The sequence below is a fragment of the Dreissena polymorpha genome, chromosome 1 (genome assembly GCF_020536995.1).
Source record: "Dreissena polymorpha isolate Duluth1 chromosome 1, UMN_Dpol_1.0, whole genome shotgun sequence".
In the NCBI taxonomy this organism is placed as follows: Eukaryota; Metazoa; Mollusca; class Bivalvia; order Myida; family Dreissenidae; genus Dreissena; species Dreissena polymorpha.
Genome location: NC_068355.1, coordinates 109,400,423 through 109,425,091, shown reverse-complemented (window position 1 = coordinate 109,425,091; position 24,669 = coordinate 109,400,423). Strand labels below are relative to the sequence as shown.

Below are 24,669 nucleotides of genomic sequence, written 5' to 3'. Positions count from 1 at the left end.
AATGTTTTATTTCATTCTGCATTAGTCCATTTCAATGTTATTCTCTCATTTATAATTTCTACTCATGGAATAAAGGTATCTATTTATGAAGTTGTTTAACAATAACTCAATTTGTTTAAGAGATATAAAGCAGGGTCTGCTGTGCAATATTTACTTACAATGACCTTGACCATTACCATCCATGATCCTATACCCTTCTCCAACTGAGGTCTTGAAAGAAGCTATTTTTGTGTAAATTTATAGTTTGCATAATGAAAAATGGAGTTTTCAACAAACCAACAGCACTTGAATCTTCTGTTGAACCCATCCTGTCCTGTAGAACAGTAGCTGTGTCCTTCCCCTTCCCTCCAGCAGAACCACTGATTGTTGAAGTGGCAAACTTACCTGAAACACAATGCTGCATGTCCAACAAGAGCTTTGTGACAGATTAAACAGCAGTCCTAGACCAGATTGATGTTGTCCGAGTAAGAAAAGGATCACCATAAGTTTAATAAACCTATAAAATTAACTTTTAGTTAAAAAAAGGATGCAGATTTTAGTTTTCAATTACTTATTTAAGAATTGCAACTCCAATACTGGAAAGATGAAATAAAAGGAATTAACAAGCATTTTAACCTTATGGCCCTATATCCAAATACCTTGTTTAATCAACCTAGCTCAAGTATGGATCTAGATATTAGTGTTCCCTTAATTTTGTTACCAAAGTAACCACATATTGTGTCAAGTAAAGATAAACAATGTGCACATTTCTATTATTGCTCTCTGTACACGTAATGTTTTTCATCAACCTAGTGTAAGTACTGTCTAAATTGTCACAAATGTGACTTACATCAACCCTGCACCACCTTGTCACAGACATGCAGCTATGCAGAGAGCTGAGTTCAAGGGCACATAGCTCAGAAATAAGTGGATTGCTGCAAGTGATAATTATGTCTTGTTCATCTTCCTCATGATGATGTACATCTATTATACATGGTGATGACATGTTTCCAATTTTCATACACATTATAAAATCATAAGCAAAAAAAAAACAACTGACAAACCAACCAACCAACCAACCAACCGAGTTTCTGCAATATTCACAGTTGCAAAATATTGTTTGTAGAGGGGTAACAATAGCATGATATATACAACAGGTTGATGATCCCTCAGCTTCACACAAAGTAGAGTTTTCCTTAAAAACCTAAAAAAACATAGTCTCTAAATTAATTTCAATATTAAGGGCTTATGATGGTACTTAAGAGCTAAGATGTTCAATAACAGAATCATACAAATAATATATTTTAAAAAGAGCACCGCCGTGCGGGTGCAGACCGCTCATCTATTTTTCTTTTTAAAGGTGTTGGACCCTATTTCAATTTCAATCACAAAGGAGGGAGGGGTGGAGTGGAGAGGGGTGTAAAGTGTGGGGGTGTGGTAATTTATTACATTATCTTCCAAAAATGCAAAAAAAACTTTTTTTTTTGGGGGGTGGGTGGGAGATTCTTGGGTGGGATGATTGGACGGTATTTCAAATATAAAATAATAAAAATAAATATTTGTGTTTTTTAACCATGTTTGAAAAAAACAAAGAGATGTGTTTGTCAGAAACACAATGCCCCCTATTGAGCCGCTTTGAAAAAAAATGTTTTTTTTACCTTTGACCTTGATAGATGACCTTGACCTTCAACTTCCACCACTCAAAATGTGCAGCTTTATGAGAACGCCGCTTTGAAATTAAAAAAATTGACCTTTGACCTTGAAGGATGACCTTGACCTTGAAGGATGACCTTGACCTTGACCTTCCACCACTCAAATTGTGCAGCTTCATGATAACGCCACTTTGAATATTTTTTTGTTGACCTTTGACGTTGAAGGATGACCTTGACTTTGAAGAATAACCTTGAACTTCCACCACTCAAAACGTGCAGCTTCATGAGAACGCCGCTTTGAATTAAAAAAAAACAAAAAAACCTTTGACCTTGAAGGATGACCTTGACCTTGAAGGATGACCTTGACCTTGAACTTCCACCACTCAAAATGTGCAGCTTCATCAGAACGCCGCTTTGAATTTTTTATATTTTTCTTACCTTTGACCTTGAATGATGACCTTGACCTTGAAGGATGACCTTGACCTTGAACTTCCACCACTCAAAATGTGCAGTCATGATAACGCCGCTTTGAAATTATTGTTTTTTACCTTTGACCTTGAAGGATGACCTTGACCTTGAAGAATGACCTTGACCTTGAACTTCCACCACTCAAAATGTGCAGCTTCATGAGAACGCTGCTTTGAAATTTATTTATTTTCTAACCTTTGACCTTGAAGGATGACCTTGACCTTGAGGGATGACCTTGACCTTGAACTGCCACAACTCAAAATGTGCAGCTTCATGAGAACGCCGCTTTGAAATTATTTTTATTTTTTTTAGACCTTGAAGGATGACCTTGACCTTGAACTTCCACCACTCAAAATTTGCAGCTTCATGAGATACACATGCATGCCAAATATCAAGTTGCTATCTTCAATATTAAAAAAGATATGGCCAATGTTAAAGTTTTCGGACGGACAGACGCCATATATTTGACATCTGACCTTGAAGGATGACCTGGACCTTCACCTTTCACAACTCAAAATGTTCAGCTCCATGAGATACACACGCATGCCAAATATCAAGTTGCTATCTTCAATATTGAAAAAGTTATGGCCAATGTTAAAGTTTTCGGACAGACAGACACCATAAATTTGACATTTGACCTTGAAGGATGACCTTGACCTTTCACAACTCAAAATGTGCAGCTCCATGAGATACACATGCATGCCAAATATCAAGTTGCTATCTTCGAAAGTGAAAGTTTTTTTCGGATGGACGGACAGACTTACTGACATACTGACGGACAGTTCAACTGCTATATGATCACACTACTGGGTGCATAAAAATTATTTTTTGGGGGTGGGGGGTGGGGGGGGGTATATTGTGAGGGTGTGGTGGTCATTTATTAGATGATCTTTAATTTAAAAAAAACAAGGGCTGTTTGTAAAACATGCATGCCCCCCATATGGGCTGTCCATTGTACTGGCAGCCATTGTGTGAATACGACTTTTGTCACTGTGACCTTGACCTTTGACCTAGTTACCTGAAAATCAATAGGGGTCATCTGCAAGTCACGATCAATGTACCTATGAAGTGTCATGATCCTAGGCAAAAGCGTTCTTGACTTATCATCCGGAAATCATTTTACTATTTCAGGTCACCGTGACCTTGACCTTTGACCTTGTGACCTCAAAATCAATAGGGGTCATCTGCGAGTCATGATCAATCTACCTATGAAGTTTCATGATCCTAGGCATATGCATTCTTGAGTTATCATCCGAAAATCATTTTATTATTTCGGGTCACCGTGACCTTGACCTTTGACCTAGTGACCTCAAAATCAATAGGGGTCATCTGCAAGTCATGATCAATCTACCTATAAAGTTTCATGATCCTAGGCATATGCGTTCTTGAATTATCATCCGAAAATCATTTTACTATTTCGGGTCACCGTGACCTTGACCTTTGACCTAGTGACCTCAAAATCAATAGGGGTCATCTGCGAGTCATGATCAATCTACCCATGAAGTTTCATGATCCTAGGCGTATGTGTTCTTGAATTATCATCCGGAAACCATTTTACTATTTCGGGTCACCGTGACCTTGACCTTTGACCTAGTGACCTCAAAATCAATAGGGGTCATCTGCAAGTCATGATCAATGTACCTATTTAGTTTCATGATCCTAGGCCCAAGCGTTCTTGAGTTATCGTATGACAACCACCTGGTGGACGGACGAGCGACATGAGCAAAGCAATATACCCCCTCTTCTTCAAAGGGGGGGGCATAATAATGGAGGGGGGGGGGGGATTCGGGGGGTGGGGGGCGTGGGGGATGGTTTGGGCGGAGTCTATTGTGGTATGTCAGGTAAGAGTTGTTTTGTCAAAGTAATAATCAAATCTAATCATAAATAAAGAAGTTATGGCAATTTTAGCAAAATTTAAGAATTTGACCTTGAGAGTCAAGGTCATTCAAAGGTCAATGTAAAATTCAACTTGCCAGGTACAGTACCTTCATGATAGCATGAAAGTATTTTAAGTTTAAAAGCAATAGCCTTGATACTTTAGAAGAAAAGTGGATCTAAACACAAAATGTAACCATATATTCAAAGTAACTAAGTAAAAAAAGGGCCATAATTCCGTAAAAATGACAACCAGAGTTATGCAACTTGTCCTTTACTGTCCCCTTATGATAGTTTGCGAGTGATCCAAGTATGAAAGCAATATCTATGATACTTTAGGGGTAAAGTGGACCAAAACATAAAACTTAACCAAAATTTCAAGTATAAAGGGCACATAATTCTGTCAAAATGCCAGTCAGAGTTACATAACTTTGCCTGCACAGTCCCCTTACGATAGTTAGTAAGTGTTGCAAGTATGAAAGCAATAGCTTTGATACTATAGGAAAAAAGTGGACCTAAACACAAAACTTAAGCAAATTTTCAATTTTCTAAGTATAAAAAGGGCACATAATTCTGTCAAAATGCCAGTCAGAGTTACATAACTTTGCCTGCACAGTCCCCTTATGATAGTTAGTAAGTGTTGCAAGTATGAAAGCAATAGCTTTGATACTTAAGGTATAAAATGGACCTAAACACAAAACTTAACCAAAATTTTCATTTTTCTAAGTATAAAAGGGCACATAATTCCGTCAAAATGCAAGCCAGAGTTATCTGACTTTGCCTGCCCAGTCCCCTCATGATAGTAAGTAAGTGTACCAAGTTTGAATGCAATAGCATTGATACTTTATGAGAAAGTGGACCTAAACGCAAAACTTAACCGGACGCCGACGCCAAGGTGATGACAATAGCTCATAATTTTTTTTCAAAAAATAGATGAGCTAATAAAAACCTTTTTTAGTCATATCCATATTTTTCATTACAAGAAAAATATTTTCATACAGACATTCTAATGCAAACAAAAACATCAATATAAGTCTAATTGTTCACCCTGTCTACCAGGTGACTGTTCACCATGCCTTCCAGGTGACTGTTTGCCCTGCCTTCCAGGTGACTGTTCAACATGCCTACCAGGTGACTGTTAACCCTGCCTACCAGGTGACTGTTCACCCTATCTACAAGGTGACTGTTCACCCTGCCTACCAGGTGACTGTACCCTGCCTTCCAGGTGACTGTTCGCCATGCCTTCCAGGTGACTGTTTGTCCTGCCTACCAGGGGGACTGTTCACCCTGCTTACTAGGTGACTGTTTAACCTGCCTACCAGGTGACTGTTAACCCTGCCTACCAGGTGACTGTTCACCCTGCCTACCAGCTGACTGTACCCTGCTTACCAGGTGACTGTTAACACTGTCTACCAGTTGACTGTTCACCCTGGCTACCAGGTGACTGTACCAAGGCCACCAGGTGACTGTTAACCCTGCCTACCAGATGACTGTTTACCCTGCCTACCAGGTGACTGTTCACCATGCCTTCCGGGTGACTGTTCACCATGCCTTCCGGGAATAAGACCAAGATCGTGAAAATCGCTGCATAATTGATGAAGTTATGGCTGTTCAAAGTGATGCACCCCGTTTTCCGGTGATTTTGAGTTGGATACCTTGTTATATATATAATTGATAGTGATTTTTTCTTCTTCAGAGAAGTTGATTTTTCATTATTATATGATTATTTATCATTCAAAATGATGTTTTTTAACTAATTAATATCATAGCCACATGCTAACCACCTGTGGGTTTTAATAAATAATTCTGAAACATTTATACAGCATACTGTTACATTATTGTTAATATTATTATCTTATGTTGTTTATCTGGTTAATCAAGTGGAAAAATAATATATATATATATATTATATATATATATATATATATATACATATCTCTATCTATATATATATAATCTCTATTATATATATAATAATATAAAACAAGTATCTATATATATAGAGAGGAGAGAGAGAGCGAGAGAAGAGAGAGAGAGAGAGGGAGAGAGAGATAGAGAGAGAGAGAGAGAGACGAGAAGAGAGAGAGAGAGAGAGAAGAGAGAGAGGAGAAAGCTTATTAAGAAATCTGAAGGTACTTATTGTTATTTATGTATTAACCCACTTAAATTAATAAAATATAGTCAATGCCCTTATTCATTAATGTAGTTAAGGGTTCCTTCAATGATTGTCTTTTATTAATAAGTCGGAATCACGGCGGTTTTCACACCGCGATAAAGTGGCCACAACTTTTTTGGGGCCAGTGAAACCCCTGAAATAATATAGAAAACATACCTTTAGACAGTGTGTCAAGATTCAAACCAGGTAAATAACAGAGAAAACATACTGTTAGACAGTGTGTCAAGATTCAAATCAGGTAAAGCATATAGAAAACATACCTTTAGACAGTTTGTCAAGATTCAAACCAGGTATATCATAGAGAAAACATACCTTTAGACAGTTTCTCAAAATTCAAACCAGGTAAATCATAGAGAAAACATACCTTTAGACAGTGTGTCCAAGATTCAAACCAGGTAAATCATAGAGAAAACATACCTAAGACAGCATGTCAAGATTCAAACCAGGTAAATCAGAAAGAAAACATACCTTTAGACAGTGTGTCAAGATTCAAACCAGGTAAATCAGAAAGAAAACATACCTTTTGACAATGTGTCAAGATTCAAACCAAGTAAATCAGAGAGAAAACATACCTTTAGACAGTTTCAGATGCCTGTTAGTTTTTGTGATTGACTTCTGTTTTCTTGCTGAATCCTTGGACAGGCCTTGAGTAACTTTCGGCAGAGGACTTTCCATTTTACTCTGATTTTGTTTGCCTTGGTTGTTGCTTTCTTCAAAACATACTCCACTATTACTCATAGCCAGTTTATAAATATCTGTCTTGTTTTTACCAAAACTGTTTACTTCTGTCTTCTTTTTACTAACACTGTGTTCTTCTCTTTTTTTTTCTACCAACACTGTTTTCTTCTGTCTTCTTTTTATCAACACTGTCTACTTCTGTCTTGTCACTATTAACCGCTAAATAATAATTTTCCCACATAATGCAAGCATTTTTGCCTTCAGGCATTTCGTTTATCTTTCCAGCACTAACCTTTTTATCATTGATTTTTATATTTGTATCAGTGTCTTCCTCAACTGTGAAGTTAATGGATTTTTTAGAGAGATGTACATTACAATTTGTGTAACTTCCCTGACCTGTTTCAGATGCACTATGTACACAATGTTTCTTTGGACTTTTTTCAATCAATTCCTTTAGTTTTATGATTGCTGATTGGTTGATTATACAGTCATCAGATTCCTCTGAGACATTTACATGACAATTTTGGACTCTACTATGACCTGTTTTAGATTCTATAGCTACAGAATGTGTCTTTGGACTTTTCTCAATCAATTCCTTCAGTTTATTGATTGCTGATTTATTGATTTGTAATGGTGATTGTTTTGGTGTCTGTGAACTTGAAGGTGACTCTTTTTCCCTATTTATAGTCTCTTCTGTTGTGTCTGTAGCTGTACTAATATCCATAGAGCTTCCTAAAAGGTTCATGTCAATTTTATGTTTGTCTTCTCCACAGTTGTGTACCCCTTCTTTATTGTCCTGTTTTCCTTGTTCAATGTCTTGTTTCTTGACTGACTCAAGTTTAAAATTCTCTGTTACAACGTGATTAGGGGATTCATTTTCAGAACATTCTGTATTTTGTCTTGAGATTTCAAATATGTAACCAGCTTTACCTCCGCTATAGTCTTCAAACTGATTTGGCATATGATTTTTTGGTGTTTGAGATTCCTCTACAACATTTTTATGGTACAAACTACACTTTGTCCTTGTGTTTTCAGAAACGCTAACCAGTTCAGATGCATTAAAATCACAATAGCTACCCGTACTTTCAACATTTTTAAAAGCTTTGAAGTGGTCAACAGAAGTTTCTAATTCAATGACACTGTGTATATCATTCACCGTTTGTTGAACACTTTCTGTTGGTTTAATCTGTAAATTGACATTGTCATCAAAAGAATGGCTATCCCCACTATTTTCAATTAAACCTACATGATCATCACTTCCACCAGAGCCTGATACATCCATATCGGCCATTTCGTCCATTAAATTCTGCCTTGAAATATAAGAAAATATATTTTTCTTTTGCACTGAATTGTTATTTTTAATCAAGCTTTTTCCTTTCTTTCCCACCACAGCAGTTTCTTCAAAATCTGGAAAACAGGACTTTACTGCAATTGTTTCTAAACTCTGACGGAGTGGTGATCTTTTTCTTTTTAGTAGATTTCTAGATTTGTTGCCAGTGATATTCAGAGAATCTTCATTTCCATCAATAGTTGGAGTGTGTGCTTTTTGAAACGAGTCTGATATTTGGCAATTTGAATAATTCGGTTCTTCTTCAGTTGCCAGTGCCTTGAGGAGATGTGACCCCTGTAGTAAAAGCAAAAAAAGAACATGTACTAGATTGCAAATGTCATGAGGTAAGTACATATGAGCCTCACTCAGTGAACAGAGGGCTTAATGCATGTGCTTTAAGTGTCTTCCCAGATTAGTCTCTGAACAGAGGGCTTAATGCATGTGCCTTAAGTGTCTTCACAGATTAGTCTCTGAACAGAGGGCTTAATGCATGTGCCTTAAGTGTCTTCCCAGATTAGTCTCTGAACAGAGGGCTTAATGCATGTGCTTTAAGTGTCTTCCCAGATTAGTCTCTGAACAGAGGGCTTAATGCATGTGCTTTAAGTGTCTTCCCAGATTAGTCTCTGAACAGAGGGCATAATGCATGTGCCTTAAGTGTCTTCCCAGATTAGTCTCTGAACAGAGGGCTTAATGCATGTGCTTTAAGTGTCTTCCCAGATTAGTCTCTGAACAGAGGGCTTAATGCATGTGCTTTAAGTGTCTTCCCAAATTAGTCTCTGAACAGAGGGCTTAATGCATGTGCCTTAAGTGTCTTCCCAGATTAGTCTCTGAACAGAGGGCTTAATGCATGTGCTTTAAGTGTCTTCCCAGATTAGTCTCTGAACAGAGGGCTTAATGCATGTGCCTTAAGTGTCTTCCCAGATTAGTCTCTGAACAGAGGGCTTAATGCATGTGCCTTAAGTGTCTTCCCAGATTAGTCTCTGAACAGAGGGCTTAATGCATGTGCCTTAAGTGTCTTCCCAGATTAGTCTCTGAACAGAGGGCTTAATGCATGTGCCTTAAGTGTCTTCCCAGATTAGTCTCTGAACAGAGGGCTTAATGCATGTGCCTTAAGTGTCTTCCCAGATTAGTCTCTGAACAGAGGGCTTAATGCGTGTGCTTTAAGTGTCTTCCCAGATTAGTCTCTGAACAGAGGGCTTTATGCATGTGCCTTAAGTGTCTTCCCAGATTAGTCTCTGAACAGAGGGCTTAATGCATGTGCTTTAAGTGTCTTCCCAGATTAGTCTCTGAACAGAGGGCTTTATGCATGTGCCTTAAGTGTCTTCCCAGATTAGTCTCTGAACAGAGGGCTTAATGCGTGTGCTTTAAGTGTCTTCCCAGATTAGTCTCTGAACAGAGGGCTTTATGCATGTGCCTTAAGTGTCTTCCCAGATTAGTCTCTGAACAGAGGGCTTAATGCATGTGCTTTAAGTGTCTTCCCAGATTAGTCTCTGAACAGAGGGCTTAATGCATGTGCCTTAAGTGTCTTCCCAGATTAGTCTCTGAACAGAGGGCTTAATGCGTGTGCTTTAAGTGTCTTCCCAGATAAGTCTCTGAACAGAGGGCTTTATGCATGTGCCTTATGTGTCTTCCCAGATTAGTCTCTGAACAGAGGGCTTAATGCGTGTGCTTTAAGTGTCTTCCCAGATTAGTCTCTGAACAGAGGGCTTAATGCATGTGCCTTAAGTGTCTTCCCAGATTAGTCTCTGAACAGAGGGCTTAATGCGTGTGCTTTAAGTGTCTTCCCAGATTAGTCTCTGAACAGAGGGCTTAATGCATGTGCCTTAAGTGTCTTCCCAGATTAGTCTCTGAACAGAGGGCTTTATGCATGTGCCTTAAGTGTCTTCCCAGATTAGTCTCTGAACAGAGGGCTTAATGCATGTGCCTTAAGTGTCTTCCCAGATTAGTCTCTGAACAGAGGGCTTAATGCATGTGCCTTAAGTGTCTTCCCAGATTAGTCTCTGAACAGAGGGCTTAATGCATGTGCCTTAAGTGTCTTCCCAGATTAGTCTCTGAACAGAGGTCATAATGCATGTGCTTTAAGTGTCTTCCCAGATTAGTCTCTGAACAGAGGGCATAATGCATGTGCCTTAAGTGTCTTCACAGATTAGTCTCTGAACAGAGGGCTTTATGCATGTGCCTTATGTGTCTTCCCAGATTAGTCTCTGAACAGAGGGCTTAATGCATGTGCCTTAAGTGTCTTCACAGATTAGTCTCTGAACAGAGGGCTTAATGCATGTGCCTTAAGTGTCTTCACAGATTAGTCTCTGAACAGAGGGCTTAATGCATGTGCCTTAAGTGTCTTCCCAGATTAGTCTCTGAACAGAGGGCTTAATGCATGTGCTTTAAGTGTCTTCCCAGATTAGTCTCTGAACAGAGGGCTTAATGCATGTGCCTTAAGTGTCTTCCCAGATTAGTCTCTGAACAGAGGGCATAATGCATGTGCCTTAAGTGTCTTCCCAGATTAGTCTCTGAACAGAGGGCTTAATGCGTGTGCTTTAAGTGTCTTCCCAGATTAGTCTCTGAACAGAGGGCTTAATGCATGTGCTTTAAGTGTCTTCCCAGATTAGTCTCTGAACAGAGGGCATAATGCATGTGCCTTAAGTGTCTTCCCAGATTAGTCTCTGAACAGAGGGCTTAATGCATGTGCCTTAAGTGTCTTACCAGATTAGTCTCTGAACAGAGGGCTTTATGCATGTGCCTTAAGTGTCTTCCCAGATTAGTCTCTGAACAGAGGGCTTAATGCATGTGCCTTAAGTGTCTTCCCAGATTAGTCTCTGAACAGAGGGCTTAATGCGTGTGCTTTAAGTGTCTTCCCAGATTAGTCTCTGAACAGAGGGCTTAATGCATGTGCCTTAAGTGTCTTCCCAGATTAGTCTCTGAACAGAGGGCTTAATGCATGTGCCTTAAGTGTCTTCCCAGATTAGTCTCTGAACAGAGGGCTTAATGCGTGTGCTTTAAGTGTCTTCCCAGATTAGTCTCTGAACAGAGGGCTTAATGCATGTGCCTTAAGTGTCTTCCCAGATTAGTCTCTGCACTCTGCATTTCCAAGAGCGCGGCTCATATAAAGTTGAAAAAATCTTCAAAATGCAGCAATATTAGGGGAACTTGTTAAGAATTGTTTTTAAATTGAGCTTGATTATATTTGTTTGACATTATAATCATTGTGCACTAATCAATGTGATGTGAACATACCTCTAAATTTTCATCATGAAACATACTATTCCCAACATCTCTGTCCATATCTGCCTGTGTTGCCATCATAAAATCATCTGAAATCAGAAGATATCCAATACAATGTATCAGTATTAAAAAATGTCTTCTAGTACTTAAATGAGACAATATTGAACAATGCATAAGTGCATGTCCTTCTTCAAACAAGATAACTTTAACTAAAGCTTTTTACAGTAGTAGCAGCAAGTTGTAATAATAAATATGAGCCTTGCTCTGCAAAAAAGGGGTTTAATGCATGTGCGTAAAGTGTCGGCCCTGATCAGCCCATGCAGTCTGCACAGGCTAATCAGGGACGACACTTGCCACTTTTATGATATATTTTGTTAAAAGAAAGTCTCTTCATAGCAAAAATCCAGTTTAGGCGGAAAGTGTCGTCCCTGCGGACTGGGATAACACTTAACGCACATGCATTAAACCCTCTTTTCACAGAGCTAAGTTGACAATACCATTAAAACCATTCAAATTGAGGATGGACAAGGTTCTTTTGTCCAATTTTTGTATAATTCAATCGCCATACTTCAAAAGTGCTTCAAGCAATGACAATATTTATGGAATTTGACCAATGTTTTGCTCCAACAAAGATTGCCACCAACTTTCATAACGGATTTTAACTTCTTAAAATAGAGATTCGCCCGTCAACTGCCTGACGCAGGTATTCTCCTTTTTTTTAAACTGGCGTACAACTAACAAACAGACAGGCCCTAATGGTATTTTCAGTTGCCCCCCCCCCCCCCTCCACTTTTAGCCTAGGTATAATTAATGGGTGTCTTTCATATTTAATTGATATTAATATCAATATTTAACACTCTACTAGTGCAAGTCTGTTTGCAAACACAAATAATGAATCATGAAGAATTGCATACCTTGAGATTGGTTAGGGTTATCAGTTTTCACAAATTATGGAGAATTTTATACCTTCAGATTGGTTAGGGGTACATGTATGGTCCTGGACAGCCGTGTTGGTGTTGTCTACTATCACCACATACTCCATAATATCCGGGTCAGGGTCCTAAACAACATAGTTATAAGTAACTGGAGATGTTTGGTATTACCATTATACTCCCTTTAGATTAAAACTACCCCTTGATCTCACGTCCCACTCTGCCAGTAAATTCAATCAAGTAAACAACTATTTATTGAAAATACAGTCTGTGATCAGTTTGTCATATTTACCTTTCAAATCTTTATCAGTTCCCATTTTTCATGTTTACCTTTATCTGAACAACTTATTGTTACTAACTTATCTTCCTTTGAAGAGTACTTAAAAGTGAAGAGTAATTTCATTGGCTTTTAGTTGGCTCATGAATATTTAATAAAACAAAATTTTGAAAGCCAGTTCTTTCATATTATATAATGAAGTAACAACTTATATATAAACTGTCTGACTTGATACACAACGCTGAATTTTTCATTTTTTACAGTTATGATGATTTTTGCAAAGTGTTTAACTGCAATCCAAATTACCTATTTTTCATAGGAATTATCAACGCAGTTAAAAGATACATAAAACGCAGAAGGTCCTATAACACCTGCTTTTTGAAGCCTTTTATTCCCACTAGCCTACGATCCATCTTAGCTAACACAAAGGGTACACACACTATGTATGAAATAATTACCAACAAAAGCACCGCATAATGGGTGCGAAAGCTTGTCAGAATTTTTTTTTTAGAGGTCACAGTGACCTTGACCTTTTACCTAGTGACCCAAAACTGGGTGTGGCGTGTAGAACTCATCAAGGTGCATCTACATATGAAGTTTCAAAGTTGTAGGTGGAAGCACTTTGATTTTAGAGCCAATGTTAAGGTTTTAGCACTAGGGCGGACGACACGACGAGCTGGCTATGACAATACCTCGCGTTTTCTCCCAAAACAGCCGAGCTAAAAATTAGTCTATGCCAGTGTGCATAAATAAATGGTCAAGTATTTTTAACAACATTGAAACAAAGGAATGGTGATATATTTTTGGGGTGCCTTTTAATATCACACAGGATACAAATTTGCAGTAGTTCCAATAAAGAATTATCCATAGAATCATAGGAACAAATTCCTTTCTATTTAAAATTGGCTATTTCACCTCAGCCAACTGCACTTTTTGTCAAACTGAATGTGAAACTATTCAACATTTATTTTGAGAATGTAAGCTTGTCAATAAATATTGCAGAATTGTTTTCTGGCTTTAATCATTTTTCAAACTGTCTAAATATGCCCTCTTTTATACTGGGACATGCAAATACAAATGCAGCATTTCCGCTAGCTTTTAAAAGTTTGAAGTCCTCACTTCCAAGCCTTAAATTTTGGACGTCCCAGACATAGATTTTGAAGTCCTACTTTTATTTCAGAATTTTAATAGACCCTACCGAATGTGTGATCGATGGATACACACATGTTCCAAAGATCTATAATAAACATGTTATATTGACAGATCTTTGCATGTTCCAACTCTATCAATTACCCAATAATCCAGTATTATTACAATTTCTTATTTCAAAACCAAAATACGGCCAATATTGATGATGAATGTTTTAAAGAATTTCAAAACACAAATGTCTGCCATTTTACGCAAGTGCATACACAAATTGAATTAAGGCATGGGGTGATTCCCATTGAACATGCGTGAATCACGTGCACGATTTTAGAGCACCGAGCACTGTTCATGTAAAGTAGTAACAACAAATCTACAACTGAATTAAAAAAAAGGTACATGTACCTCCTTTCAGAAATGTTTAAGAAAGTGAAAGTGAATTTATGAGCATAAAAACATCTTTCTTTAAATTTTACCAAGTACACTTCATTCCGGATCATTCATGCATATACGTAGATCTATATGCACGCATAGTAAGGCAATCTTAAAGCACGTTACTTACCTACTTATTGCATTATGTGTTAAGAACATTGGTATAACAAAATACATTATTCAATTTAAGTATTTTCAAATGCGTATCATTAAATGTGTTATCCAAAATCATTTCCAGATTTCATTATTCAAGGAAAGTTACGAAATTTCTAGCAAGAAAGAAGCATTTCTCATAAACCGGTATTTCATGTACAGATGAAAATCATGCGAAAATTAGACTTCATGTACAACATCACGTCATTTCTCCTCGGGGAAAGCGTTTCAGTGAAATGGACCCTTAAACCTGATATTTATTTTAATAAAAATGTATATTTATAATAGTAAAATGAACAAAACTAAACCCACACTTAAAGCCGCAAAGTCATACCTGTCCTTACATGGCCTTGTACTAAATGATTTTTTTTAATGATTTTAGGCAAAGTAAAGAATGGGAACTTTTGTCAAGACTTGTTAAGTAGTTGTGAAAAGAAGTCATGGTATTTTTAGTTTGAAGGAAGTCCCTTCTTACCGAATCAAGTTTGTGCGTAAAGTGTCATCCCTGATTAGCCTGTGCGGACTGCACAGGCTAATCTGGGATGACACTTTACGCACATGCATTATGACAAGTTTTCTCAGAACAAGACACAAATATACCTTTTTTATATAAGAGCCTCACTCTGGGGTAAAAATGTTTGATTCATGTGCAGTCTGCACAGGCTAATCAGGGACAACACTTTTCTCATTTATGGTATTTTTCCTTCATAAGAATCAATCTCTTCTTAGCAAAATCCAGTTTAAACGGAAAGTGTCGTCACTGATAGGGTAAGCCTGTGCAGACTGAACAGGCTATCTGCGACGACACTTTGTGCACATGCACCTGTTTTCTCAGATGATGGCTCATACACAACACACCTTTATTAGAAAATCGCTAATATACTCTGGCTTCAGGCACAGGACGCCATAGTCAACCAATGGGGCCACAGCATCTTTGTGCCCCTCGCTTACGAACACGTACGTAACCATGTCAGCAATCTTTTCTGGATTCTTCAGAGGCATTGGAATGTTGAACAGTTCTGCACCTCCAGCAATAAGAAGTCTTAATAACAAACGAAAATAGAACAAATGAAAACTCAGTAAAAGCAGAAAGTGTTGTCCCTGATTAGCAGTCTGCACACGCTAAGTTTTCGCCAAAAATGGATTTCCGTTTAGAAGAGACCTCATATAAACAAATAGTTCACAGTTCCAAATTAATAAGTCTGTAAACTGATCTGAATAAAATTTCTTTGTTTTTATTTTCAGCACAGAACAAATTTGGTTGTCATATTTAAACTTCTTTTTAAGATACACATATGTGACAATGTTGCAGATATATTGCAATAGCAAGTGAACATTGTTGTGTTGTGGAAGAAGATCTTTGAAGTTATTTGTATAATATATTTTTAAATCTGGTGACCTACATATACACCGTAATTATTTGAACATCTTTAAAAGCGGGTAACTCAAGTATTATTCCTGGTAAGTTTTCTTAAAATCTACCTAAGTAGTTCAAGAAGAAAATTTATTAATGGAAAACAACTAACCAGAGATGGACGGTAGGCAGATAACATGGTATCAAGAAAGCCCGCAATAAGCAATACAGTGCTCCAGCAAGGGTTTGAAAAGGGCAGGGGGGCTTTTTTGACAAAAGGGTACTTTCGACGTGCATAATTGTCAAAAGGGCAATTCCTAGCGCGCGGGCATTTCTGAAATGCTTCCTGTTGCATGTTAATTTATATGTTATTAATAATTGTTAGAATATATTGTTCCCATTATTAATAAACCATTCAAATAGAATGTCTATAATACGAAATAAATTTATTACAATGTAATTAGAGATTTATTATCATATGCAAAAATTTTTTTTTTAAAGGATAGGGGGCCCTAGGAAAGGCAGGGCCGAGATTTGGAAGGCAGGGCAGAGCGCCCTTCAATTTAGGCCTAGCTAGAGTACTGAGCAATATCTGCAGCGCTCATGTGAGGATTACATATCAAACAGAGGCATTATGAATTGGATGAACTAGTAAGCAAACCACATAACATGCTTCATTTTCTAACGCTAACAATATCATGTTGTTATTTTTTTAGTACAAATTTCCTAAGGGAAATATAGAATTTTCAATGACAACTCTTACAGGGCTAGTAGCATTTTGGCCACTTTTAAACCCTGGCATAGAAATGCTAAAAATAAGAACTCACTTTTTTCACCATTTTGGTTATGATTGGGAAAAATAATGTTGTTTTGACTCAAATAAACAAGAGGGCCTGAAAGGCCCAAAGCCACTCACTTGAGATATAAAGGAACTGACCTGCTAAGTGCAGCCCCAAGATATCATTAGAACAAATGTTCTGACAAAGTTTCATGAAGAGTGAACTATAAATGTAAATTTTAGAGTGCTAACAAGGTTTTACCATAGCCATATTAGGAAAAATTTCCCGACCCATGGTGGCAATGTTTTTCAACCAACCCGAACTATTTTTATTATAAGGAAAAATGCCCCGCCCCCCTCTTGCGGCCATGTTTTTGAACCAATCGGAACCATATTAAAACTCGTTGAAGTTTTCATTGGGACAAATGTTGTCACCAATTTTCATGAAGTTTGGACAATAAATGTGACTTAAAAAGTGTTAACAAGTTTCATGAAGATGCGACAATAAATGTGGCCTCTAGAGTGTTAACAAGGTTTTACAATAGCAATTCATAGCCATATTGGGAAAAATGTCCCACCCCCTGGTGGTCAAGTTTTAAACAAACCAGGACCATTGTTGAGCTTATCCAACATGTCATTGAGACGTACGTTCTGACCAATTTTCATGAAGATTGGACCATAAATTTGGCATCTAGGGTGTTAACAAGGTTTTACTATAGCCATATAAGGAACAATGCCCCGCCCAATGGAGGCCCTGTTTTTAAGCCAACTGGTACCATTTTCAAACTTATACAAGATATGATAAGGATAAATCAACTGACAAAGTTTCATGAAGATCGGAAATAAATCTTGCCTCTAGAGTGTTAACAATTAGGTTTTACAATAGCCATATAAAGAAAAATGCCCCGCCCCCTGGTGGCCATGTTTTTCAACAAACCTAAACCATTTTCGAACTCGTCTAAGATATCATTGATGCAACTCTTCTGATTAAGTTTCATGAAGATGGGACAATAAATGTGGCCTCTAGAGTGTTAACAAGGTTTTACAATAGCCATACATGTGTATTGCCATATAAGGAAAAATGCCCCGCCCCCTGGTGGCCATGTTTTTCAACAGACCAGAACTATTTTCTTACTCATCCAAGATGTCCTTGAGACGTATGTTCTGACCATGTTTCATGATGATCGGACCATAAATTTGGCCTCTAGGATGTCAACAAGGTTTTACTAAAGCCATATAAGGAAAAATGTCCCTCCCAATGGGGGCCATGTTTTTTAACAAACTGCAACCATTTTCAAACTCGTCTAAAATATCATTGGGATTAATCTTCTGACCAAGTTTCATGAAGATTGGACAATAAATGTGGCCTCTAGAGTGTTAACAAGATTTTACTATAGCAATTGATAGCCATATAAGCAAAAATGCCCTGCCCCCTGGTGGCCATGTTTTTCAACCAACCAAAACCATTTTCAAGCACGTCCAAGATATCAATAAGACATAATTGGGACAAATTTTCTGACCAAGTTTCATGAAGATTGAACAATAACTGTGGCCTCTAGAGTATTAACAAAGTTTTACTATAGCCATTAAAGAATAAATGCCCCACCCCTGGCGGCCATGTTTTTCACCCAACGGGAATCATTTTTGAACTCGTCCAAGATATCATTGGGACAAATCTTTTTACCAAGCTTCATGAAGATCAGACAATAAATGTAGCCTCTAGAGTGTTCACAATGTTTTACTATAGCCATATATAGCCTTATGAGGAAAAATGCCCGCCCCCTGGCGGCCATGTTTCTCAACCAACCATAATTTTTTTGGAACTATTTCAAGATATCTTCAGATGAATCTTCTGACAATAAATGTGACCTCTAGAATGTTAACAAGGCAAATGTTGACGCAGCACGACGCACAACAGACAAAAGGCTATCACAAAAGCTCATCATGAGCACATAGTACTCAGGTGAGATAAAAAAAGGGCCTGAAAGGCCCAAAGTCACTCACCTGAGATACAAAGGAACTGACCTGTTCTGTGCAGTCACAAGATATTATGAGAACAAATGTTCTGACCAAGTTTTATGAAGAGTGAACTATACATGTAACTTTTAGAGTGTCAACAAGGTTTTACTATAGCTATATAAGGATAAATTCACCGATGTTGTTCAACAGACCGGAACTATTTCAGAACTGATACAAAATATCATTAAAACAAATGTTCTGACCAAGTGTTATTAGGATTGGACAATAAATGTGACTTTTCGAGTGTTAACAAGTTTTTACTATAGCCTTATTAGGAAAAATGCCCCCACCCCCTGGTGTCCATGTTTTTCAACCAACCCGAACCATTTTCGAAGTCGTACAAGATATTATTATGCGGACAAATCTTCTGATTAATTTTCTTTAAGATCGGACAATAAATGCGGCCTCTTCAGTGTTAACAAGGTTTTCTATAGGAAGACATGTATATAGCCATATTAGGATAAATGCCCCGCCCCATTGCGGCCATGTTTTTAAAGCAACCGGAACTATTTTCGAACTCGTCCAAGGTATCATTGAGGCAAATCTTCTTACAAAGTTTCATGAAGATTGGACAATTAAAGTGACTTTAAGAGTGTTTTTACTATAGCCATATAGGGAAAAATGCCCCCCCCCCCTGGCGGCCATGTCTTCCAAAGAACCCCAACCATTTTCGAACTGGTCAAAGATATCATTAAGATAAATCTTCTGACCAAGTCTCATGATGATTGGACAATAAGTGTGGAATCTAGAGTGTTAACAAGGTTTTACTATAGCCATTTGAGGAAAAATGCCCCGCCCCCTGTTGGCCGTGTTTTTCATTCAACAGGAACCATTTTCAAACTCCTACAAGATATGATTGGAACATAACTTCTTACCAAATTTCATGAAGATCGGACAATTAATGTGGCCTCTAGAGTGTTAACAAGGCAAAGTTGACGACGCATGACGGACAAAAGGCGATCATAAAATCTCACCATGAGCACATTGTGCTCAGGTGATCTAAAAAGGTTTTTTTTTGTTCGCTAACAAAAAGTTTAACATTGAGAATAAATGGAAAAATATAGATCTTAGAAAGTTTTTAAATTGAGAATGTGGCAGAATTTCGGCCTTAAATTTTACCCCAAACAAGCAAATTGGCTGCATTGATATCCCCCAGCAATTTCAAACTTTTGTGACAAACGGACTGACTGACAGACTGACTGATGGACAACGCCAATTCTATATCCCTCCGCCTTTGGCCTGGGATAAAATACACCTTGACTTACTCACCTTTTCATGATGGTTGCCCGTTCACGCCCTGCCACAACAGCAACCTTCCAACCCGAGAAGGCCGCACCCAACATAATCCTCCACCTCCTGCTAGCGAACGCAATCTCCTTGTTCACTGAATATATATAAACATCATTGATAACTTTATTAACACTGGCCACATACAAAAATAATTTTACCAACCATTTTCTACATAAAGAATATTTATATTACAGTTTCAATAGTTTTAAATCTTAATTTGAAATTAAGAGTGTTTGATATGTTTGACCCAGTATAGATGGCTGTTTGAAAAGCTGTCAAATTAAGTTCAGTAAACACAACTGCATTTTACAGCTAGATATGCATTATAAATGATCTGCCTGTTGCAGAGATATTGGCCTCTTCCTAATTGGGTTATTAGTAAAAATTTCAATCTATTCAAGCCTCGTTCTGGGAAAACTGGGCTTAATGCATGTGCGTTAAGTGTCATCCCAGATTAGCCTGTGCGGACTGCTTTCGGCCTTCACTGAATTTCCATTTACAAGAGACTTCCTTTAAATGAAAAATTCCATAAAAGAAGAAAATGTTGTGTCTGATTAATGTGGGATGGGATGACACTTTACACACAAGTATTAAGCCCAGATTGCCCAGAACACAGCTCAATAATATATATAAGCATACCCTCATATTTGCCCAGAATCCTGTCACAACACCATTCATATTGCTCTTCATCCAAGAACTCTCCTGCCCTATGTGAGTCATACACGTAGTCTGCATGAACGACCCACTTGCCACTGGCTAGCGCTCCAAGGAACTTCTCTTCCCTTGATAACTTTCCAACGATGACATGAGTACAGTCACAACGGAAATCCTAAACAAGATATGAAAGTTTTGCAGTTTATTTCAGCTTTTTTCATCTCACATGAAAAGGGTACTGTTCTCTTTTTTCAATGGGGGGGGGGGGGGGGGGGGGGGGGGGGGTGAAAAATAACATTATTTTTTTGTTGTAAAATGATCATAGCAAAGAAAGCAAAAGCAAAATCCTGGGGTAAAACCATGAGTTGAAAAATATTTGTGGCAGATAAAATACATAAATGGCATGAAAAATATAGGAGGTATTGAGCACAGAAGCTTCAATATGTAATTAGAGCAATAACTCCTTAAAAATAATGAATGAAACCTTAACAATATGTGCTGTAGTAATTGGACATGATTATTCTGTACAAGTCTGAAAAAAATTACATGCAAAATAACGTAGCTTGGGCACCGAAGCTGTTTTATGTAATTTGAAACAAAGGGCAATAACTTTTTTAAACAGGTTGATCACCTATTAGCATCAAGCCTGTCATGTGTAGATTGTGTGATGTTTGTTTAACAACTTTAGTTTTTATTTCGGGTATTTTACAGTGTATGACACGGGAGACGGAAAACTACAACGGGCGAGGCATGGTATGGTATTGCGCGAGGGGGGGTTAGAGGGTTAGGGTTTGGGTTAGTGTTAGGGGTCGGGTTAGGGTTTGGGTAAGCCTAAACCCAACCCTAACCCTAACCCTTACCCTAACCCTTTTTTGGGGTTATCACCCCTGACCATGCCTCGCCCGTTGTAGTTTTCCGTCTCCCGTATGACACAGACTGAATTCAGTATGAGACAGAATTAGGACAAATACAAACTTTTTCCTATAAACATATTTAACAAGACAGCCTAGAGTGGGGTCAATTTTGACTTGAGGGGAATGATTTGAACAAATATAGAAGAGAACCACCATACAATGTTGCTCTAAAAATAAAGTACCTCTGACCTGATATATGGGATTTCAGATAAAATAAACTTTATTTACCATAAAGTCTTTATAAATCATGAGACCCCTGAGCGTGGTTTATTTTTCACCCCAGGCACCTGATTTGAAAAACTTAGCAATTGTTGAAAACTTGACCAGGTGATCCAGTTTTGACCCCAATTGACCCAGTTTCAAACAAGGCCTTCTAATTGTTAAGATAGACATTCCGACCAGGTTTCATCAAGGCTGAGAAATAAATGTGGCTTCTACATAAAAATGTCACAAGTCTTTTAAAATTGTGACCAAGTTTCTAATGATTGGAAGAACATGTTGGCTTCTAGAGTGGAAATGAGCTTTGGAAATAATGTGGTTTTTCAAAGACCTGGTTACCTAGTTTTTGCAGGATTTTTCCGCTCCATTTTGGGAATACGCAACACTGGAATTTTGGGAATTTCGCGTCGTGAAAACCCCCATTGTGGGAAAAAAATTATTCGCAAAATTGGCTTAATTGGGAAAAATTATCGCATGTAAATAGTGTTTCTTATATTTCAAAGAAGCCGTTAACTGGTAAATAACGACTATTTTGATAACTTATTATTAAAATTTTACAAAGTATTATGAACATGTGAGATGAGTGCAGGTTTTTTAATCTGAATTTGGGAAAAAGGCCGGTGAAAAAAATCGGGCGAAGCGCCAGATTTTGAGGAAAATAAGGAAAGTCTTAAATAATCATTAACATATTTTACAGTTTTTGAAACAAATTCAAGGCAACAGATAATTTAATTATGCATTACTTTCTATTTTCTACACCGGATCAGGTTAACTTATATATTTTAAGGTAAAAAAAAAAAAAAAAAAAAAAAAAATTATTACTGAGGGGAAATAAAATACAGGCAGATTGACACACACACACACCAACCTCCAACCCACAGACAGACAGTGCGACTACTTTATGCCATCTGCCAGGATAACGTCCTGACAATTATAATTATAAATAGGCGGTGGTAAATTACACAATTCTTCTGTTTAAAAACCTGACATTGTGTTTTTGAATATTCAAGATTAGACTTTAAATCAGTTTCAGGTTTCTTATTTTAGGTCAAGTTATAATTGTTATATTGTAAAACAACATATGTAATGTTATTAGCACATTCAAATCATTAGGTGACATATGATAAGTCAAGGAAGAGCGAAAGAAGGGTCAGTAAAGAGTTTTAAAAACAATACATTATTTCAGCAGAGCATTCTCCATCTTTCAAAATGTCACCATGTTTAAAATGTCAATAACTATTACTCACTGACATTAAGACTCCAGTGTTTCTGTAAGTCTGAGGGAAGAAATAATTCTTTTAAATTGACTTCCAATGAAGGCTGTCTACATACCTGAGAAACCAAAACAGTCCCATTCAACAGCTTGATCATTGAGCACAGAGTCTTTCTTGGATCCTTATCAATGCCAGACAGTAGGAAAACTCGCTTTCCAGGCTCCAGACTAAGCTTTCTCTTGCTCATCTATGATATCGAAAACATCAAAATCAAAGTAGTTTAAGGTGGCATTGATGAAGCATGTTATTTTTATTTAACAAGAGAATTCTGGAACTAAGTAACCCAAAACTCTTTAGCAATATAAGACCAAGGGCTGTTTGTAAAACATGCCCCCATATGGGCTGTCAGTTGTAGTGGCAGCCATTGTGTGACTACGTTTTTTGTCACTGTGACCTTGACCTTTGACCTAGTGACCTGAAAATCAATAGGGGTCATCTGCCAGTCATGATCAATGTACCTTTGAAGTTTCCTGATCCTAGGCCTAATTATTCTTGAGTTATCATCAGGAAACCATTTAACTGTTTCGAGTCACTGTGACCTTGACCTTTGACCTAGTGACCTGACAATCAATAGGGGTCATCTGCCAGTCATGATCAATGTACCTATGAAGTTTCATGATCCTAAGCCAAAACGTTCTTAAGTTATCATCCGGAAACCACTGTTTCGATATTTCGATGTTGTTAAAAATGAGTTAAGCAAAAGTGGCACTTAAATGTTTTAAAAGAGTATTAATATACCTGTTTGAATATAATGCATGTATCCTTTTATATAATGTGTGACAAATGTTTTTGAAAAATTGACATTTTTCGAAAATGTGAACGAGTGCATTATCTAACTGATAACTTACTTCCGATTTATTTTAAGGCCCCATTTGTTTACATAAATGCGCGTGCTGTGACGTAGTAGCGTATTTACAAACATCACCGGTAATTCAGGTACACCGGTAATAGGTCACATAACCCCAAACCGGAACTCCTGTTTTTAGGGTTACATGCAGTCAGTTTGATACTTAGCACACATTGTTGAGTGCATGCTGCCTAGGATTTGTAAAATACATTGCAAATGGTTGGTTTTGGTATCAACTTGAAGGTATATTTGTAAGCAATAAGAAAATAAGCCATTTTTGTGCTCTACTTTTTGTGTTGATGGTTCCCGGCTTCGAAAGTAGGTCATACTATTTGAGCCCAAAATGGTTGTCTGCACAGCTGTCAAAACCGGTTTGCCTATTCTAAGGTAAATATTTTGAGTTTGCGCGTATAGAATTTAATGACATGCATTTTTTTCAAAAGTATATGCATTAATCTTTCCAATGATGTATGATGATATAGTGGGTATGCGCTTGATCATGGTAAAAATTGATATCGAACTTCAACTATTTTATATGTAATATAGAAGGAAATTAATTGCGCATGCGTAACCTAATAGGAGTACGGAGGATACATCACACAAGAAAGTGTGTGTGTGACTGTGTCTCAATTTAAAGATGCTAAAAACTTCGTATGCCTTTATTGTCCGTGACTGAAACTAACATAAATACAAAATACATGTCACTTATAGAGCGCAAAAAAATATTATAAAAATATTCTATTTTGCTTCACAAACACTGCACAATGGTTATCCGTGAAAAAGATTGAACAAATGAGCTCCAAGTCTTGATCTAAAACAGCCCTCTTTGTCAATGATCTTTAAGTGGCTTGGTAGATTGTTCCACCACTTTGGTTCAACAACAGCTAAAGATCTATCCGCCATCTTAGTTCGCCTCCTGGGAATAACAAGATTACAGTCACTTTGTGCTCGAAGTCTATATACCGACTATACTTGCAGAAACAAACCTTTCTTGCCAGTAACC

The 24,669-nt window shown here is 37.5% G+C and overlaps 2 protein-coding genes across 3 annotated transcripts in view; both read right to left on the bottom strand.

The window, feature by feature from the left end:
* Window positions 1-6,888, bottom strand: part of LOC127844126 (histone-lysine N-methyltransferase SETDB1-like) — a 37,158-nt gene extending 30,270 nt beyond the window's left edge. The window contains exons 1-2 of the mRNA XM_052374171.1: window positions 6,723-6,888; window positions 277-384 (exon numbers count right to left, since the gene is read on the bottom strand). Of these exons, the coding sequence (XP_052230131.1) occupies window positions 277-384; window positions 6,723-6,888 (274 nt within the window). The remainder of the gene's footprint in view (window positions 1-276; window positions 385-6,722) is intronic.
* A 55-nt stretch (window positions 6,889-6,943) lies between these two features.
* LOC127843697 (uncharacterized) lies at window positions 6,944-23,755 on the bottom strand. Of its 2 annotated transcripts, none has more exons than XM_052373422.1 (8): window positions 23,668-23,755; window positions 22,878-23,006; window positions 20,398-20,587; window positions 19,738-19,852; window positions 15,176-15,359; window positions 12,347-12,440; window positions 11,393-11,469; window positions 6,944-8,452 (listed from the first exon to the last, which is right to left on the bottom strand). In XM_052373422.1, exons 2-8 carry the CDS (start codon window positions 23,004-23,006, stop codon window positions 6,950-6,952), a joined length of 2,292 nt encoding a protein of 763 aa, XP_052229382.1. In that variant the 5' UTR covers window positions 23,668-23,755; the 3' UTR covers window positions 6,944-6,949. The 2 variants fall into 2 exon arrangements, with proteins under 2 accessions (XP_052229382.1, XP_052229391.1); XM_052373431.1 differs by having other exon boundaries at window positions 23,558-23,674.
* Window positions 23,756-24,669: the final 914 nt, after the last annotated feature.